At 51.4% G+C, this 5,233-nt stretch overlaps 1 protein-coding gene across 1 annotated transcript; it reads left to right on the top strand.

Annotated features, from left to right (window-relative positions):
- Positions 1-3: 3 nt before the first annotated feature.
- On the top strand, positions 4-2,167 carry LOC128276522 (embryonic polarity protein dorsal-like; the record flags this gene model as incomplete). Its single annotated transcript, XM_053014978.1, has 2 exons — positions 4-144; positions 206-2,167. Coding segments are annotated over 2 exons (2,103 nt in total), but the record flags the coding sequence as incomplete, so codon positions are not given.
- Positions 2,168-5,233: the final 3,066 nt, after the last annotated feature.

Below are 5,233 nucleotides of genomic sequence, written 5' to 3'. Positions count from 1 at the left end.
AAGGTGCGGTTCTTCGAGAAGAAGGGCAACATGACGGTGTGGGAGAACTACGCCGAGTTTTCGCACACGGACGTCCACAAGCAGGTGGCCATCAGTTTCAGGACGCCACCGTACCGATCGATCGATATCACCGATTCCGTGGAGGTAAGTGAACGGCGGCCGAACGGCGACAATCGAAGATACTGAATATCCGGTTCCATTGCAGGCATACGTACAGCTCGAGCGACCATCGGACAACACGTACTCGGAGGCTCGTGAATTCAAGTTCATCCCGCTAGACACAGGTAGGCGCCGATTTTCGTCTCTACAGCGTGATCTTGCGAACAATCCTAGCGACTCTCCCGAGGACCGGCTCTTCAAGCGCATCCTCCTCGAGGGATCGAACCGCCCGAAACCGATCACGAACGGTGCCCCCGCGGCGCGCACCGACGAGGTGATCGTGCTCGATACTCCGATCGTGGAAGAAAAACCGTTCGCCACGGAAACGGTATCCAGCGATCAGAAAACGAACGAATGGATACAACGAAACGAGTTCAGTGTGGCACCCAACAACAACAACAACAACAACATCAGTGATGAAGCGTCATCTGGTGACGATAATCGTATGGTCATTGGGGATACGAATAACAATATTTACCAGACGAATTCGTTCGATGTGCCAGACGGTGGCGTCGATCCGTGTGCGACTGAAATGTCCACCGATACTGTTGCTGCTGCTGCTGGTGCTGCTGTTGGCGATGTTGATGGTGTGGTCAGTGACGAAGATCGTACGTTGAACGAGCTGCTGGAGCAAGTGGCCGAGCTGGACGAGATATACACCGATCATCAGCTGCGCCGCGAGAACATGATTCTGGAGCAGGAGCTGAACACGCTGGACCAATCCATGCCCGTCCAGCTGGGATCGCCGGGCGGTGAGCGAATGGACATTGACGAAGTGTTTGATGATGCCGCCACATACACCAGTCTGCAGCGGGCCTTCAAGAATCCACTCTCCATTACGCTCGGTCCACCGGTTCCTCCGAGACCGGAGCACGCCCGGCTCGATCCTGGCGTGTACGACGCGGTAGAACCACTGCACGTTCCCACGATTGAGGTGAGCTCCCTGAAGCGCGAGTCACCGGAGAACGAAAAGCTACCGCCGTTGCCTCCGAAGCGTGCCAAACCGAGCGTGCAGAACAAGGAAAACACGGCGCTCGATGCGAACGACGAGGTGCTCCTGAACACCATCATTCGCAAGGGCTCGATGCGCAGCCTGGTGCCGCGCCCCCAGTCCGACCAGATCATCATCATGAAAACGCCGGACAGTCCACCGACCAAGAAGCTGCCGCCGACACCACCCGCGTCCCCGTCGAAGGCGTCTACCAGTGGGTCGGCTGCCGGGGACTTTAGTACACTGCCCAAGAATGGCAGCAAAAAGCCGGGCTTCTTTTCGAAGCTGTTCTCGCGCAAGAAGAGCAAATCCGATCTGACAGCCAGCACGAGCACACTGAACCGCAAGACGCCAGGCGCCGGTCAGTCGGAAGATTCGACACCGGTCCATGGTGGTGCCGGTGGTGGAAAGAAGCTGCGCGATTCGACCGGCCGCGGTTCGTTCCGGGATGCGGTGGGCGATAAGCGTAAACCGGGAAAACCGGTTGCCCGCAGTGTCAGCAGTGTCAGTGCTCGCCGGCCGGCGTCCGAAGCCAATCCGGACTTTATCTACATCCCACTGAAGGGTGACGGTCCCGGCAGTGCCATGCAATCGCGTAACGGAGGTAGCGGAACGCACCTGTCCCTGCCGGGCAATGATTCGTACGAACGGGCCAGTACAGCTTCACTGCCACCGCTCGACCGTAAAGCGGTCAGCGCGCTGCAGCTGGATGTGCCCATCCAGGACGGCAACCTGGAGCTGGTGGCGATCGCGGACGCACGCAGCATAAAGAATCTCGTCGAAGGCAACTACGGTGTCCAGCTGGACCCGAGCGTAGATCTGACGGAAGCGGAACACTTTGCCCTGTACACCTCGATAGCCCCGAACGCGGCGCTGAGCGAGTTCGACGAAACCTCCTGCTACTATGCTCTGGTCGAACCAAGTCCGCTGGCCTCACTCCAAACGCAGCAGCAACAGCAACAGCAGCAGCAGCAGCAATACCAAACCACCATGATGGCCACCAACAGTGACGTCTGAGAGGAGCTTTTCACTTTTGTTTTTGATCCCCTGCTGTGCCCTGACCTTTTGCAGTGTGACAACGTTTTGACCATATCATCCTAGAGGCCCTACTACAGGGCGGCACCCCTAATGACCACCCGTCCACATGCTGTAATGTCTTTAATTTTCTTTTTTTTTTTGTTTTCTCCGATCCCCATTCTATCGGTTCCGGTTCCACTAGCAGAGCTCCGGCGTAAGCGACAGAAAGTCGGCTCATCGAATGTGGGCATGGGGGTCACGAAGACCCAGGCAAGCATGAACGCCGGTTCCGTTCCGAAAATGTTCAAACTTGACGATGATGCAGGAACGAGCAGTTTAGTGCCTCGTAAGTTGCCATTCTGTTTTTCTTCTCGGTGGCGGGCTCTGTGGGTATTCCATCTTCTCGTGGAACCATCTTCTCTTCACGCCTCTGTCTCTCTCTGTCTGTCTGTCACGCCTCGTTCCGTGTCTTGAGTTCCTGGCGGTGGGCCTAGAACGTTGTTTCACCATTTCAAACCATCCGCACCTCCACGCGACATTCGTACTTTTGCCATTGCGGTTTTCCGTTTCAATCGATCTCGATGTTTCCCTTTTTGTTGTTGCACTCCATGCTCACGCCATCGCCGCACCTATTCACCTGTGGTATCCTGTGGTGTTTTTGAAGCCGTCCTTAATGGGGCATTTTGTACCGAAAACTCTTAGAAATTTGTAACGTTGGCAATTGTTAACTGTTGTTGTTGAGGGAAACGCAAGCATTTCCTAGCCGATCCCGTGGTTCTGGTCGCCACCGAACGAAAGGCTGATGTATTTTTCAGACCATTGCGTTTTTGGCCGGTAGTCAATGGTCCAAAATTTGTTATTGTTGGTATTTGTAACTGGACACTCGGATGTGTTGGTGGCTTACGCAGTGGAAACTTTGGGAATTAACTCACACACACACACTCCATTCGATAACAGAACATTGGATAAAGGATCAAGCATCATAAGTAATAACATTCATTTTGGGAAAACACCAAAACGCCCGTTGGCATATGAATTTGAAGTTCCATCATTGTAACACGTGCCATCTATTTGTGAAGTTTGTAAGCGGAAGCGGAAGGCTAGGGCGCATGCCCGGTCCGTGATGGTTCGAATGGAAGATTCGAATGGAACCGGACCGGATATGCGTAACTGTTAGTCCATGACCATGGCAGGGATAGCATTATTCAATTTGGCCAGAAAAAACAATTGGAATAATTGTGAAAATCCAGGTAGTTAAATTTGAGGCCGGCCGTCACCTTTTTGACGGTGCTAAAGACTACGCAGGTGGAGAATCGCAATCGAACTAGGGATTAAAACCAATCGTGTGAAGTTCGTCTGATGACGAGCCCCATTAGCCAATATGTATCGATTTCGAAGTTTATGTTTGCTGGAAAAAGTTATAGCGTAATGAGTGGGGAGTAGTTTTCGGACAGAACCTTTTACAGTACCCCAGCGTATGATTCTTTCTATCGTTTTTGTCTTGTTTCTACCGCCCGCAAACTATAAGGCAATAGTGTTTTTGCATAGAATAGCCAAACCCTGACATTTTTTCTTAGTGTCTTTTGAATGTGACAACAACATGTGGTTTTACAATATAATGAGGGGAATTTGTAGTCCATTGTAGAGTAAACGAAACCAAAGAAAACATACGGCATATGCGTAAACGTGAATGGCTCTCGACATCGCAGAGCGATCGTTAGTGTTAGTATTGTATCGAGTCAATCAATCACTAAGTCAACTTGTTAGTCTTTGAAAAAGATGAATAAAGGCAGTGAATTTATTGTAAGAACCAAACGAAAGTTATATTATTTAGATACACTCAAACTAAAGCTAGATGCAAGTGTACATCATCAACCGACTAGAAGCTGTAAGATGGCTCATGGCGAAGAGTAAGTTTGAAGAATGTCCTCGTTTTGTTGTTTCATCGTGTTGTGTTAGCTTACATTAACATTACGCCATTTCGTTACGCCAAGTCCCATCAATCTTTCTCATCATCAACTGTTCACCGTCGATCATGCATGAATTTTGGTTTCGAATTTCGTAACATATTTTCTATGTGCCCTAACCTCGTTAGTAATTGCTAAATGCTTGAGTTTCGTTGTAGCGTCACTAGAAGCGTAGTAAATCCTCTCACTAAAACAAGTCTTTTTTGCAGAGGGACTGTACAACTACAATCACAATTCGTTATTCATGCATATGCCAAAAGAGGAAATTAAGCACGAGCCAGGAGGTAAGGCGTTGGTGTACACCCTGTACCGGAAGCCGTCGTACCAAGCTATAACTTTCGACTGTTACAGAGTCTCCGAAGCACAATGCCACAAACCAGTACCAGTTGCAACCGATGCAAGGGATGATGAACACCCAGAGTACTTCTCCGGGACCCGATCGGTCTCCATCGAACCTTACTCCGTCGCCAGTGATGATGGGTGGTCCAATTTCACCGCACGATCCAGGCAGCATTACGCCAACACCCCCCGCGTACACCACGCTAAACGGACCGGTGGGAAATCTTTACTTCGAAGTAACCATGGCCAACCAACAGCACCACCACAACGCCACCAACCCCATGTTTGACCTGAGCATGCCCGGGCCGTCCAACGGCTGGGTACAACCAGTACCAACAACGAATCAAAATGGTCTCAATCGGCCTATGGATCAAACGCCTCTGAATGTTGGGAGCTTTGGTTCGCTACCGCTGGTCGGAGATCCAACCCTGGGCATGGTGTCTACCAGTATCCCGAACAACGTTACCCCCCAGTCCATGAGTTGCCTTCCGTCCATGAATTCCGACATCAACCTCAACATGGTCGACTTTGAACCGGTGCTGAACTCATCCGAGATACGGTACGTCCTGGGAACGTTCTCCAACTCGGACCTTAACCGCCTGGCGCAGGTTGCGCAGGGACAACAAACCGGCACCAGCTACCCGCAGCAGAGCACGAACATCCCGCAGCAAACGGTCAAGACACCACTGGCGGGGCAGCAGCAGCAGCAGCAGCAGCAGCAGATGCAACCGATGCCCGATCTTAACGACAACGACGAGGA

The sequence above is a fragment of the Anopheles cruzii genome, unplaced genomic scaffold (assembly GCF_943734635.1).
Source record: "Anopheles cruzii unplaced genomic scaffold, idAnoCruzAS_RS32_06 scaffold01454_ctg1, whole genome shotgun sequence".
NCBI classification, from domain to species: domain Eukaryota; kingdom Metazoa; phylum Arthropoda; class Insecta; order Diptera; family Culicidae; genus Anopheles; species Anopheles cruzii.
The sequence above is the reverse complement of the archived record's forward strand: the minus strand, read 5'-3'. Positions and strand labels throughout refer to the sequence as shown.